Source organism: Trametes versicolor (assembly GCF_000271585.1).
Source record: "Trametes versicolor FP-101664 SS1 unplaced genomic scaffold TRAVEscaffold_1, whole genome shotgun sequence".
Taxonomy (NCBI): Eukaryota; Fungi; Basidiomycota; class Agaricomycetes; order Polyporales; family Polyporaceae; genus Trametes; species Trametes versicolor.
The window spans coordinates 4,241,057-4,254,166 of record NW_007360321.1 but is presented as its reverse complement, the minus strand read 5'-3'; the positions used below and the strand labels follow the sequence as shown (position 1 = coordinate 4,254,166).

Sequence of the window (13,110 nt, the reverse complement as noted above, 5' to 3'; positions counted from 1 at the left end):
TGGTCGACGGCGTTCCCGACGCACTGCGCCCCGAGGGCTGGCCGGGGTCTTCCGCGCGCATGTCCTACTTTGCCCTCCCGCGCGCCCTACGGTGCCCGACAAAGGAACTATGTACGGGGCGCCATGAGGCCTGAGGACCCGCACGCATGTCCTACTTACCGCGCCCGCTCGCCGATGTCCAGTCGCGCACTTATTTGCGCGCCTCCCGACGTGTGCGCCTCCTCGCGCGTCGCCCGACGTGTGCGCCTCCTCGCGCGGTGCCCGACGTGTGCGCCTTCTCGCGCGGCCCGACGTGCGCCTTACCTCGGGATGAACGGCCCTCCCTTGCCATGTTAACGTTGTGGCGCTGAGCAGCGCGACACTGCGCTGTGCCGCCGTAACGGCGCCGCCGTACTGCGCCATATCCCGCCGCGCCCTATCCCGCCGCGCCGTACGGTACCGGCCGTACCGTGCGATACCGCGTTGGACGTACCACGCCGCGCTGTACCGCGCCATACCGCGCTGTACGTACCGTGCGGCACCACGCCGTACCGTACTGCGCCATACCGCGACGTACCGTGCGATACCGCGTTGGACGTACCACGCCGCGCTGTACCGCGCCATACCGCGCCATACCGTACCGCGCGGCACCGCGCCGCGCCATCCCGCGCCATCCCGCGCCGCGCGTACCATCCCGCGCCGCGCGTACCATCCCGTACCGCGCGGTACCGCGCCGCGCCATCCCGCGTCATACCCATACCGCGCGTCATTGCGCTGTAGCGGCACTGCGCGTCGCGGTACGGGGCCTTCCGCTCGTCAAGCCCGGCGCCACGCCGCGTGTACGCGGGCCTTACGCAGGTCGCCGACGGACGAACACCGTCCTGCAGGCGCACGTACTCACTTGTTGGCCTGCCAGTGTTCTCCCCCCCCACGCCAACGCCGCACGCTGCTGCATGAAGGTATGCAGTGCCATGTCGCACGATGCCGCGCCGTGTCGGAGCACACAGCGTTGCGCAATGTGCCGCCGCCCGCCGCTGCACCGCGCCGTACCACACCGCGTCGCACCGTACCGCGCAGCGCCGTCCCGCACCATGTCGCACCACACCGCGCGGTGCTGTCCCGAGCCGTACCGCCCCGAGCTTGCTGGACGCTGCAAGCACACCCAGCCCAGCCATGTAATATTCCATACCATGCTGGGCAGCACCGCACGACGCCCCCACGTCCCTACCGGTGCCGCACCACGCTTCACCGCCTTACGCCGGTGCACATCAGGATATGGTATGGAGTGGTTTGTGGTCCTAGTTCTGGATATTCAACATACATAAATCATTCAGCTCTAATGAACGTTCAGTACGAGTTATTTTATAGTGCTATTCACACTCACCCGATCAAGCGACCGTACCACTATGCATTCTTCGCCGATGCCGTCCGGGGTGTACGTCATCCCCGCAAAATGGCACCGGATATCTTGGAGGGCGAGGAGCTTGGGAGTTTCCGTAGTACGGTGATAGAAAAGACGGGTCCCGAGGTCCTCGAAGCGGCGGTAAGGGTCCAGAGTAGCATGTTCGAGTGAAAGGGGGACATATTCTTCGACCACGAAGAATGGTTCTATGATCGCTTTGCCTTGTACCAGCCGACCGTGTAGGAATATGTCCTTGATCATGCCGGCCATCGGGACGGAGGTGCCGGGTGTGTCGAAGAGTACGAACGAGTTGTTGCGTGATGAGATGCTCGTGGCGTATGTCGCCCCGCGGTGAGCGAAGGAAGAGACGTGTTGAGCACCAAGAGGAAGGCGCAGACGGAGATCATCCAACTCAGCGAAGATCGGGGCGAAGATGTTCCCATCCAGAACGGAGATCCGAGTATACAAGGTGTCATAGATAGTGGAGGGGAGATTTTCCAGCTTGTGCTCGTTGAACACCGAGGACAGCTCCGGGTGAGCCATGTCGCCATGGGCTGAGTAGAAGTCGGCCAGGCGTGTCCCGCGCACGGCGTCACGCACAGCGTCGAGGTACGCGTTCTTCATGGCCCGAAACTCAGGCTTGTCAGGCCAATCCGTCTCTTCCATCAACGCCCGCAAGTTAGCACCGAGGTAGAAGTAACGCATGAAGGTGAGGGGCATATCACCTGCCCGTGTGTCAGTCTGATCCGTGCTGCAAGTAGATGTGCACTTACTTGTCTGGCTATTAGTGCTGAGCCGCTGGAGCAACCCATTGAACCGCTCGAATGGGAAGGCCCACCACGCGGAGACGGGACCGAAGAGCTCCAAGCATTCCTTCAAGTGGAGGGAGAGGTGATGGTTGGGAACGAGTTGGTGATCGAAGAGATCACGGAGTGACGTGAGATAATCCAACATATGACGATCGTATTTGTCGATGCGTTCCTGGTTCGTCGAGCGGCGAGCGGCGAGGTCGACAGCGGAGACCAGATGGACGAAGTTCTCGAGCAGCGCCCGCTGTCGCTCGGTGGCCTCGCGACCTCCCCATAGTCGTACGAGCGTGATGACCATACTCACCGTACAGACGGTCCGCCACATATCGGCCTTCAGTTTACCGTGTGAGGTGCTGCCAAAGTTTCGCGGAGGTCGTTCCAGCCACGATGGAAAGGAGGTGGCTGCGATGTCTGCGCGCAGGCTGGTGACAGTTTCTTGATCTAGAATGCTGAACCGCGAGATGTCGTACTGATCTCGAATGAGCTGGAACTCCGTAGTTGGCTCTGCAAGTACGGGGGGCAGGCGTATCTCTCCCGGAGAAGTCGTCCACTGTTGTATCCGATCGTGTAAGTATACATTGACTGACAAGTCCAGCCATGGAACACGCACCCATTGGAGTAGAGATGCAATATAGTCCTTCTTCGCGAACTTCGAGGCAGTCGGCATGGCGTCGTTCAACTCTGCAACCGCGGCGATGTAACCTTTGCGGATCTTGGACAGACGAGCTTGTGAGCCCCTCCGAACGTAGCTCGCAACCCTGTCGAGCCAGACTTGCTGCTCGTCGGGGTCGTGCGGCGCGAGCTTAGGGGAATCAGATGATTTGTCCTTGACGTTGATTCCCCATACGTCGCGGCAGTGGTGACGAAGCTCGCCCAGGAACAAGTTGTGCATGCTGTCGACGAGCGCAAACTTGGTAGGATCCCAGTACGGCAAGCGCAGTAGCTCTGACCAGCGTAAGCCGTACTTCTTGAACAGGCGATCTCGTTCAGCCTCGGTCGGAGCCTTCTTCCACTTCCCTGCATACTTCAGATGCTGCTCCAGCGTATAACGCCTCCATGAGGGCCGATCGAGATTGTTGATGTCGGGTTTCAAGAGTTTGCAGAAGGAACAGAAGTGCGTCGAAGAATGCCCCGCGAAACCAGCCGCCTTTCTCAGCGCCGGTAGATCGCACACGAGAGGAATGACCGCGGCACGGACGAGCAAGCTCCCAGAGCCCAAGGCAGTATGACTTAGATACAGACCGCGATGCCAAAGGACGAGGAGGTCGTCAATGAGCGGTCGTAAGAATTGGTTGAGTTGATGGAGCTCGGGTTCGTTGGGCCCTGGTATGATGCCAGCCAGATAGACGTTCTCAGGACGGTAGCGAATGTCAGGAGGGAGGTTCAAACAGACGAGGTAGATAGCTCCGATCGAATGCGACTTCCCTGCTGCTTTGTTGCCGAATGGGTTAAACCAGTCGATGAACAGCGAGAAGACTAGATGTGCCGCATTCTCAGGTTGGTCGGAGAACGGTGTTCGTCCGTCGGGGCCCAGGAAACGTCGGAGGACGGGTGCGTCCCATATGTCCGCCCAAATCGACTTCGATGTCGTACCTGTACCCGCTGGCTTCCAGGCGTCCTTCACGAGCCGCGCCAAGTGCGGCCTCTGGAACATCTCAGCCAGCCACGAGTTGATTGGCCGGTAGGGATAAGGACGAATGGGATTGTACGTCACGCGCTCCGATTGACGCGGATTAGAAGGGGCGTGCACTTGACAAAATATGAGCTTCTTGTTGCAGGGTGGCTTGTCAGTCTCTTGGAACGTACAACGTCGGGGATACGGCCGCGCGGGGTTGTCGGGATCCGGCGCGTACGTCGCACGGCACCTTGGGCAGGACGCATAGCGCGTAAAGTCTGGCTCGATGTTCAGCTCCGAAAGTACCGTGCGGATATCGGCGGGGACCGCGTTCAGGATCTTGTCGATTCGTGCGGGTGAGAGGCGGGAAGACGCATGGCAGTATACGAAACAGCCGTAGAAGATGACCTTCAGAGTGGCAAGCACGAATCCCATATTTGAACGGGAGACATGAGCGATGGTGTGGAGGAAAACGGTCATCAGGAAAGCGGCCAGAACAAAGGGTTCCATTTCTCGTGCGGTGGAGAGACCAAGATGCGCTGTACATCGTTGAGTGAATTGGTGGCCGCGAGAGGGAAGAATTACTCACTGGTATCGATCGCAACGGGCCCTTTCCCGTCGAGAACTCTCTTGGCCAGTATGCTGCTCAAAAGAACCTCTTGCCACGCCTCCGCCTTCCTCGACTCGAGCAGCTGTATATGACTTTCCGCCGTCGAGGTCAGAACCTCGAGGCGACGATCAAGATCCCTGTCTCCAATCGGCTGTAGCTGTTGTAGTTGCTCCAGGAAGAAGAGAAGCTTTCCCCGGATGCTTCCGAAGAGCGCGTTGTCCCCTCCATTTCCCGCAAGCTCAGGGAGAGAGTCCACGGATGTCGGGGCTGAGATGAAGTTGAACTTCATGACGTTCGGAATGAGCTTTCGTTGGGCGTGAAGAGAAGACTGGAGGAGGGACAGCTGGGACAGTCGCTGGGGGGCAAGGTGCGTGTGATTATTTGAGACCGGCTGCGAACAGTTCCTATTAGTCGTGTCTAAGATGTAGGATAAGCGACTTCTGACACGAACCTCTGCTTCGTGCGCGACAGGTGCTGCCTCAGGGGGCGTAACATGACCCGGGGACGAGTCATTCTAACGGCGATGTTAGAGTCGTGGAGGACGTTCTTGTGAGATATACACACCTCGTGGCCCGTTGGCGTCGGTGGGATCAAAACAGCATGCGCGTCGTGGTCTCGAGTCCGCACGGGAAAAGTGCCAGGCGGGGATGATGAACCAGCACTCGCCAATAAGATTGTAGCTGCCACTGCTCGATCGTTCTCCTCCATCCGTTGCTGACCACGAAGAGCATCGCGTTCGATATGATCTTGTACAGTTTGTGCGCGTACGAAGTGTCGACCACGGTGCTCCACTTTGTCGGCGTCGGTCCAGATCCGTTGGCGACACACCGAGCAAGTACAGAGGTGCTTGCCCGGCAGCGCAGACATCGAAAGGGAGAGGGCAATGACCGCGACGCGATCGCAGTAGGAGACGTAGAGCAGTGCCGCTGGAGAAACGAGCGGGAAGGGACTCACCGGAACAAGACTCACCGGAACAGCGATGGGCTTGATAGCGATCGTGGATAAGAAGATGGGCATGTGAAAGGCGTGCATAAACCGGCTGCTTTTACAGACATATCTCCCGCCGAACTCGTGCGGCGGCCTTGTCACGGGTGTGGCGAAGGGCCATCTCCCAAAAGGGATGCTCGCTCTCAGCGTCGAGCGCGGTGACGCCGGCACGAGCGGGGCCCCTCCAGAACACCAGATGCAGGAAGAAGTACGCAACCAAACAAGCTACCAGGCACAAGTAGATGAGTAGGGGGGGAAGCGAATCCGGGACGAGACGTGTGCCAAACTTCCGAAGCTGTAGTTAATTGTCAATCGATATACCAAACGGAAGAGAACGAGCGGGCTCACCTTGGCGTACATCTGCTTCTGACCACCTTCGGGATTGACTCGAGCATGCGTCATCGATACTTTCAAGACAGTCTACGGATTTTTAGTAGGTGCAGATAGCCTACGGCGATGCAGTCAGCTCACCACGTATCGTATTAAGACCAGGATCATGGCAAGCTTGACGAGGTCCGCTCTGCTGCTACCGGACGCTGGGTGGCTTGTGCCGACCACCTTGCTTGCGTACACCGCGTTCGGGAATGCTCTTGATGACGGGACAGAGGTGACACCTTTTGAGGACGTGGGGCTTTGCGACGTTAATAGGATACGATGTCAGCGCATCGGAACGTACGAAGAAGGAATCGCGTACCATGGCATGTGCGGAACTTGGGATGGAGACGTCGGACAAGGCGTCGTAGGACGCTTCTTCCGCCAGAGAACTTTGCTGAGATGAAGGCGGCGAAGCGGTCGTGAGAGGGGAGTTTTGCGAGGACGAGTCGTTAGGTAGGGTCGGGAACTCAAGCTCGTACGGGGCACGATCAAGCCTGGTTTGCAACTCTTTCTCCACAAATATCTGGAGGCGTGCGCAATCTTCCTCCATGCTGGCAAGCCTTTGGTCGACATCGCCCGCCCATGTGTGGATGGAATTGAGGATACCGTTAACCTCATCTTTATCCTTCGCAGAGCCCTCGAATTTGTTCTTCAGGATTGTGATATCAGCCTCGAGCCGCGACAGCCGGCTGCGCAGGTCTACACAGTCGTCGGCGGACTGGATCCGGAATTTTTCCAGAGCCTTGGTTTCCCGCTATCAAAACATGAGAAAAGCAGACAGACGGGGTGGCAATAGTAGACGCACCTTGCGCTTGGCGATATGAGAGCTGCACCGGGGCACACCGTTGCTCGCACTCCTTGCGTACGGATGCTAGCTCATCTTCGAGTCGATTCACATGTACATCACAAGCCTTCTACTCGGGGTATCAGATCGGGCGAGGACGCTGGAACGCGTAAGACGCACCCTGTCGCGCTTCAACCCAATCACGGCCTGATATAGAGCAGCGTTATACACACTCTTCCTCTCTAGTTCCTCCAATGCTGCAGCGTAGTCTTGCTCCAACTGGTGTTCATATCCGTCGTCCCTATCGAACACCCCAGGTCAGCATCAGAGTAATTGTAGCAAAAGGCGAACTTACTTTATGCGTAAGAGCTGCCGCACGGTGGTTCCAGAGAGACGACGCTCCAAATCACCTTCATAGGCAGAGGAGTTGGATACTTCACTGAAGTCTGATGTTGAGGCGTCATCGGACGAAAGCAGGGAGGACTGGGAGGCGATCGGGTCGACGCAGCGGCGTTCAGGCTCAGAGGATTGGGGTATCATGGTGGTTACGAGCAGAGTAGGGAGGGCCGCATACGCCACTTGACCTTGGCAGATCCAGCTTTGTTCGATGATAGGATGCATTGCGGTGGTTCCAATAGTACATTCTCGAGCTACAGAATAATCAGACATAGGTACTGAAGCAAAGGCTACACTGCCAAACAAAACAATATGCTAAAGACGATCTGAAGGTACTGATCAGCTCGAGACCGCGGCGAGGGAAGATATGTGTACATACTCTGGATACCGCGCCGCGCGAACCATGCCTTGCTCACCCAGGAGGGGTTCTTTCGTGACTCGCTCAACGTGAGCCGCCTGCCGTCCTCGCGCCTCTGTCCGATCTTGACGCGCTTCCAGTTGCGCACACCTTGAACCGTGTCGAAACACCATATCCATAGCCTAGACTTAGCGCTATTTCCTTTGTAGCGGTAGTAGAAGACGTCTCCTAGTTGAACATCTTCATCCGGGGTGAAATCGGGTGGACTGTCGACGGGATTTGTACCTTCGATCTCGAAGAACGGGGAGTCGTACGTCTCGCCGTCGACGGATCGGGTATTCGGATGTCTGATTAATATCTGCATGCGGGCAATTAGTATAACAGCAACGCTGAGGTGTATACACTTACCAGGCCTGGAGAACCTTGACGATTAGCGGTAGACGTTGCATGCGAGACATCCTGGCTACCGTCCAAATCCACCTCGTCGACATCGTGCATATGAGCCGGCTCTCCCCTTGAGGTTGAAGGTCTGCTGTCGCTCTCAGAAGGGGGTGCGCAATTAAGCGTAGGAGGCGAGATAGGAATGTCGGGGGAGAGGGCGCAAGGTTGTATGACGAACGTCGGCCGACGCGACGAGCTCCGCGAGGGCTGTGGGATGTCTTCGCCCTGTAAATGCGACGTACCCAAATCACTGTGGCGTGGTCAGCGAGAGGAGTCCATTTTGTGCTTGTTACTCACGTATGACTATCCTTGCCAAAATCGCGTAAGATCGTGGGTTTGAAGGCGGCGTAGTCGGTCGGCAGGGGCACGAGGAGCTCTAAGTTGGTAGTATGGTGTTGCCTGAGAGTGGTAGTGGCATAATAGATGAAACCCGGCGTCCGGTTGCTAGTCTCGGAGGATCGGCGGTGACATCTGAGGAGACATACGAGGAGACACAGAAGAACTGCGAAGGCTGGGATGGCCCAGGAGAGCATGGTGGCAACTGTAAAGACAAGAGAGCATGGCGTCCGGCATAAATAAGGACAGATGTGAGAAGAAAGAGTTTTGATGGGCCAAGGACGTTGAAGGATGGGTGAAAGACAGCGAGGGCGAAGGAGAGGAGGGTTCGCCACACTGGCACCAGCTGGGCGAAGCCGGTCCTCCCCTCCTTCCTGATTTGGGCCATGACGCCCGTATAGACGCCCATGCTGGTCTGGACCAGGCTCCGAGGGCGTACCTCAGTAGCTAAGAGCGAGTATGCGTTGCATGGATAGGATGATGATTATAGAGGATGCAGTAGTGTACAGAGAAGAGAGCCACATATCTGAGAGACGCTGGGAAGGATCGGGGAACTTGAAGGAACAAGGAACAACGCAAGCAAGGTAACTAAAAAGGATGGGACGGCGGACGGCGGAAGACGGAGAATACCACGCAAAACTTTGACTCAGAGTCTCGCGAGACTCAAGAGGGAGCATGGTCGATGTAGCTCGGCCGATCGGCTACGCCTGCTCGGGTTCTGCAGACTATCAGTGAGCTGCAGACGGCTGATATGTTGTGAGGTTCGACTTACGCATGCTCGCCCGCCGCTCCTGTCGTGCCAGCATCTCCTGCCGCTCCTTCATCTCCTGCCGCTCCTTCTCTGCCTTCTCCTCCCTACGCATGTGCCTGCGGTAAGTCTCCTCCCTGACCCACGAGGGCTTTTTCCCTTCGAAGGTCAGGATCAGCCGGCGGCCGTCATGGTGTTTGTGACCTTGGGTAACGGTCGCCCAGTACTGCCTGCCGCCGGCGCGGGTGGACCACAGCCAAATCTGAAACGTCGGAGGGTCCGTCTGGGTGATCGTGTGGCAAAAAACGTCTCCGACGTGAAGATTTTGGCAGGTGATGGGATCCGGGGTTCCGTTGAAGGGACCGGTTGCCTTAGATAGGAAATACGAAGTGTCAACTGTCGTCGAGTCAAGTTAGTAAGCGCATTATAATCTGCGGCAAATTATGATACTCACCTCCATGGGTCGTCTTAGTCTTCCGCCCGTACACAATGTCTTCCTGGTAGGGGTTCAGTGCGCATCACAGGGACTACGGATGAAAGTACTCACGTCCATGGGTTCATCTTCGCAGTGTGTCGTGGCCGAAGACAGAGAAGACAGCGGAGAGGAGCTGACCGATGGGGGTTCCGGGGTTGCAGGAGGTGTCGTCAACAACGACGAGACTGTGGACAGACCTCGCGAGACGCTTCTCGCTGCCGGCGCAGGGAGGGAAGGTGCGACGCTGCCGCGCGCAACTTGCTTCCTTTGGGAAATCGAAGATGGCCCGGGCCCTGCGACAGTGCCAGCCACAGGAGCGCTCGTCTCTTCGATCCATGTCTCAGGACGCGGAGTGGTAGACCGCGAGGACGAGGCGGATGACGTAGGAGAGGCGTCTACAGTAGGCGGAGTGGACGAACGGGGAGGAGGCGTGGCTACTGCTGAAGCGGCGGGAGTGCCTTGACGGCTCTGCGCCCTTCCCGCGAGAGGAACACTGCCGCGCCTGTTTCGAGCTGTGAGTGCGATGTACACGATTGAGGGACATTCATAACGCACCTGGCGACGTGATTATCAGACACTATGGTAGCATGACTAGCGCGCCGCCTCAGCGCGCCGTTGCCCTCAGCTTCCAAGAGACCCGGGGCCAACTGGGCCGCATTGGCGGCGAGGAGAAGGCGAGTGGCGACGTCTTCGGATGCTTGCCAATCTCGAAGAAATAATTTGACGTATAGACCCGATACTAGGGCCAGAGACACAATAGCAACAAGGGAGGAGAAGTCGAGCGAGATGGTTACCATCGTGTCCTATGAGCAGGAATGACGGAGGGTGGGTCCTCAGGTAGGTGCGAGTTTAAGAACCTGAGGAGCCCCATTGCGTGCAAAGAGATCAAACACGCGCTGTGGCTCACTGGAACGTGTTTGCCCCTTTGTCTTCTGCTCGCCTCACAATTACCATGCGCCTGCGGCACGTTAGCGGGGTAGTGCAGTTTGGAAACATCTAAGTACCGCGAGTGTCAGTACGAGCACAAACAGCGTAGTACTCCCAGATTCAATCACCTTATTCAAACGAACAACGTGCTTGAGTGCTCTCGATAGGCATTACTTATCGCTATTGATGAGAGGTGGCTGTTCGCTCCATGACATGCATTTGAGCAGAAAGGGTTTGCAAAATAGCTGAGGGAGCACGGAGTACTAGTTATGTGAGAACGCGACGAGACGCGAAGCCGTGCCAGGTCCTGAACGCGCGATATCACGACGCGTGACGTCACGCGTCTGTTACGGACACTTCGGAAGGTGAATAAGTATTGCGTGAACTCGAGCGCGTTGAGCGCTGCGGGTTTGCGCGCAGAAATCCATATATAAAAAGGAAGTTAACAAGAGCGTATATAGATCCCCAAACACAGAGAAGCGCGTGAATTCAACCGTCGACGCATACAACTTCACCGAAGTACTACTAAGCATATAAGATAATGTCCAAATTCCCCTACCGCATCACTCTAGTTGTACTACATAGCTCAATCCTCGTCCCGCAAAAGCACCACAAAAGCACCGGGCATATGGTACACGTTGGACACCCCAAAACGACCCGCCATGGAAGATACCGGTGGCGCTATCTGGACCGGATACGCGCCCGGCATCTCCTGCTCCTCGTCGAGGACGTCAAAAGTCGTAGAATGATCCGTTGAGGGTGGCATAACGGGCGTCGTTTCTATCGGAAATGCGCCCGGAATCTCCTGCTCCACGTCGACATCGGTTTCGTTGGCAATCTCTCTAACCTCCAATGCAAGGGAGATCGCAGTGGTCCAGAGGGAGATGATTGCGGCGCCGTCAAGTTCTCCGACCGCCAGGGCTGTCCCCGTGCGTTGCTTTCTCCTGGTGACGGCGTCGAGATGCTTGGCCTTGGCGATGACTTCATCGAGTACATCATGCTTTACCAATTCCATCCACGAACCCTCCGCAAGGTTCCTGTGTGAGTTTGAGTGGGTATTGGTGTACCTCGAAAAGCTGGGCGCTCACCATCGTATGACCTTCCGCACATGTATACCCAGCTTCTGCAAGGAAATGCCCACAGCGTACGCGGCGACCGGTATGTCGAGGGAGTGTCGCTCAAGGTCGTCGCCTGACATGGCAATCTGACCATGCAGGCGTGAAGCGAGGTCGTGTGCATGCTCGGCGTAGGACGTGGCTTCTGACGACACAATGAAAAGTCGCTCGTGGACGCGCAGAAGGCGCCCATCTGGATCGTCTGGGCCCTGTGGAAGAGGTGTGGCGTACGTAGCGGCCGAAGGCAAGGCGGGTGACGAGCTGGGTTGATTGGGTGTTTCGGCGTGCCAGCATGTGAACGACGGAGCACGGCGCCGAGGAACCCGAGTCTTTTTGAAGACTGCAGAAGATATAGCGCGCGTACATTCCTTGAATATCGCCGCCGCGGTCCAGTTCTGGCAAATAAAATTAGATCGCTGTTGCTCGGCGCGGAATACGCCACTCACCGCCCATGTCCCGGTAAATCCTTGGCGCCTTGCACGCCATCCTCCAGTCCCGCGGGAGGATGACGAGGTGGAAAGGAGGTAGTCAATCACGCGACCGCTCAACGCCGAGCCGATCGTCTCTATCGTAGTGAGGAGGGCCTCGGAGGTAACTTGCCCAGCTTTGTACAGAAGCACTGCGGGCCGCCATAACCCTGCCGAAAGCATCTGCATCCCTCGGATGAACCTGGCAAAGTGCACAAGGATCCACCAAAGGCGTCGTGAGAGAAACCACGCGAGCTTTGAAATATTCCAGATATATCGAAGCAGCACGGCTAACCAGCGGAGGAGAGCGACGGCGCTGGCGAAGGCTGGTTGAATAGCCATATGCATGAAACGTGCTGTGAAAAAAGTGCGAGATGTGTGGTCGTGGATGTGTGGTCGTGGCTTGCAGATTCCGCACCTGATATAAGATGTCCAAGCTACAATGTGTGTATTGCGATTAGAGAGATAACAAAGGTCTAGAGAGCAAGAAAACCCGAAAACAGAGGCGCGCAGCAAGGATATACAAACATACGAAGGGGGTAAAGCAAAGCAAACCGACGTTCGAGAGCATACTGAGGGGCGATGAAAGAGGTAGCGGCGAAAGCACGATTCGTCGGATGCAATGGGCAAGAGAGGCGCTGCGCGCAAAAGCCAAATCAACATATTGTATGGGCGTAGTCGCGAGGCAATGTGATCCACTCACCAATGTCTCCCAGGCAGTTCAGAGTCCCGTATGTTCAAGAAGGATGAAGATATGGAAAATTCTCCCGGCGTCTCTTCGCATCAAGGAGAGGCGCTAGCTGTGCCTCGAGGTTCCTGCTGTGGTCGTAGTAGAACTCCCACATGAGGCGGAAGACATCGACGAGGAGGGTGAGCGTCCTGATTTGATCGCGCTTGCGGACGAGCTCCGCTTGTGCCACCTCCTGTGGTAACTCTGATGCACCAGACGCCGTACGCGCCCAGGCCCCCCTTATGCACCAACGGCCGTAGGTTAGCGAGCAACCTGACATAAGCGTCGGAGATTGTATTTGCCCTCCAAATGCGGTAAGAGGCCCCGGGAGAGGCTGCAGGGCCTGTTATCTCAATAGATAACAGGCGCTTTCTTATCTGTTCAGCCAAATTAGGCAGGCACTAACTAATCTGATCTACAGGGCGCTTTTCTCGATCACACCCGGCCCAAATCAGGTAGGTGGCACTGATCTTGGGGTGGACCACCATGCAGGGGTAGCTCTGGGCCCCCTAGCTCGCTCAATTTGTATCCAATTGACTTCATTCTTTTTGTAGTA

At 56.9% G+C, this 13,110-nt stretch overlaps 5 protein-coding genes across 5 annotated transcripts; all 5 read right to left on the bottom strand.

The window, feature by feature from the left end:
• Positions 1–1,336: 1,336 nt before the first annotated feature.
• On the bottom strand, positions 1,337–3,082 carry TRAVEDRAFT_109543 (uncharacterized protein; the record flags this gene model as incomplete). Its single annotated transcript, XM_008035103.1, has 3 exons — positions 1,337–2,106; positions 2,155–2,740; positions 2,801–3,082. 3 exons carry the CDS (start codon positions 3,080–3,082, stop codon positions 1,337–1,339), a joined length of 1,638 nt encoding a protein of 545 aa, XP_008033294.1.
• A 978-nt stretch (positions 3,083–4,060) lies between these two features.
• On the bottom strand, positions 4,061–4,315 carry TRAVEDRAFT_109688 (uncharacterized protein; the record flags this gene model as incomplete). The annotated part of the gene is made up of 1 exon (XM_008035102.1): positions 4,061–4,315. A coding segment is annotated over one exon (255 nt), but the record flags the coding sequence as incomplete, so codon positions are not given.
• Positions 4,316–7,272: 2,957 nt separating this feature from the next.
• Positions 7,273–8,289, bottom strand: TRAVEDRAFT_42517 (uncharacterized protein; the record flags this gene model as incomplete). The annotated part of the gene is made up of 4 exons (XM_008034063.1): positions 7,273–7,283; positions 7,337–7,673; positions 7,724–8,006; positions 8,054–8,289. 4 exons carry the CDS (start codon positions 8,287–8,289, stop codon positions 7,273–7,275), a joined length of 867 nt encoding a protein of 288 aa, XP_008032254.1.
• A 504-nt stretch (positions 8,290–8,793) lies between these two features.
• TRAVEDRAFT_42516 (uncharacterized protein) lies at positions 8,794–10,112 on the bottom strand (the record flags this gene model as incomplete). The annotated part of the gene is made up of 5 exons (XM_008034062.1): positions 8,794–8,810; positions 8,865–9,236; positions 9,295–9,337; positions 9,388–9,817; positions 9,871–10,112. The coding sequence occupies 5 exons, from the start codon at positions 10,110–10,112 to the stop codon at positions 8,794–8,796; spliced, it is 1,104 nt and encodes a 367-aa protein (XP_008032253.1).
• A 716-nt stretch (positions 10,113–10,828) lies between these two features.
• Positions 10,829–11,440, bottom strand: TRAVEDRAFT_42515 (uncharacterized protein; the record flags this gene model as incomplete). Its single annotated transcript, XM_008034061.1, has 2 exons — positions 10,829–11,279; positions 11,331–11,440. The coding sequence occupies 2 exons, from the start codon at positions 11,438–11,440 to the stop codon at positions 10,829–10,831; spliced, it is 561 nt and encodes a 186-aa protein (XP_008032252.1).
• Positions 11,441–13,110: the final 1,670 nt, after the last annotated feature.